We start from the raw sequence: 692 nt of genomic DNA on the forward strand, positions 1-692 counted from the left end.
GGCTCCGGCTCCGGCTCCGGCTCCGGCTCCGGCTCCGGCTCCGGCTCCTCCCTGCCCAGCGCCCGCCCGAGCCCAGGTCCCCTATGGCGCGCCCGGGCCCCCTCTGCCGCGGGCCAGCACTCACCTGGAAGGTCTCAGCCTGGCGTCGCGCTTGCCGTCCACCACGGCGGGCACGCAGCTCGTGAGCTCGGTCCAGTCGGCGTGCAGCCCACAGCTCCAGCCCGTGGAGAACCTGGAGAAGAGCCAGGTCTCCCGCTTACCCGGCCGGTGGCAAGTGCATTTCTTCTGACCCACGCGGCATTCGCAGGGCTGCTCCAGCTGGATGTTGCGCACCAGGTGGCGGCCGAAAGTGGTGCCTCCAGTCTTCTGGATGTGCAGGAACACGATCAGGTCATCGCCCTTGATGTCGAAGTCTACCTTGCGCAGGAGGTCGCCGCGGCTGAAATTGTAACGGGGCACGAACCTGGAAGAGCTCTCATCCTCTGAGCGGTACGGGTCCGGCACCGGGGAGCTGAACGCCTGCAGGCGGAGGAGCTGGCATTCTGTGCCGGGGCACACGTACTGGAGGACGATCACGGCAAATAGGAAGAGCATCACCAAAGCCAGCAGCAGCTTGTTGGATTTCTCATCCATGTTCCCGACGCTGGGGGAAACCCAAGCTCCTTACGTCAATCCCGCAGCTCAGCCCGCGC

General features: G+C 66.2%; 1 protein-coding gene across 2 annotated transcripts in view; it reads right to left on the reverse strand.

The window, feature by feature from the left end:
* Positions 1-692, reverse strand: part of HS6ST2 (heparan sulfate 6-O-sulfotransferase 2) — a 245,483-nt gene that overhangs the window by 243,239 nt on the left and 1,552 nt on the right. For both annotated transcript variants that reach the window (XM_004685817.2, XM_004685816.2), the window contains exon 2: positions 125-643. In XM_004685817.2, the coding sequence (XP_004685874.1) occupies positions 125-643 (519 nt within the window). The remainder of the gene's footprint in view (positions 1-124; positions 644-692) is intronic.

Source organism: Condylura cristata, unplaced genomic scaffold, assembly GCF_000260355.1.
Source record: "Condylura cristata isolate star-nosed mole 26May11 unplaced genomic scaffold, ConCri1.0 scaffold00019, whole genome shotgun sequence".
NCBI lineage: Eukaryota > Metazoa > Chordata > Mammalia > Eulipotyphla > Talpidae > Condylura > Condylura cristata.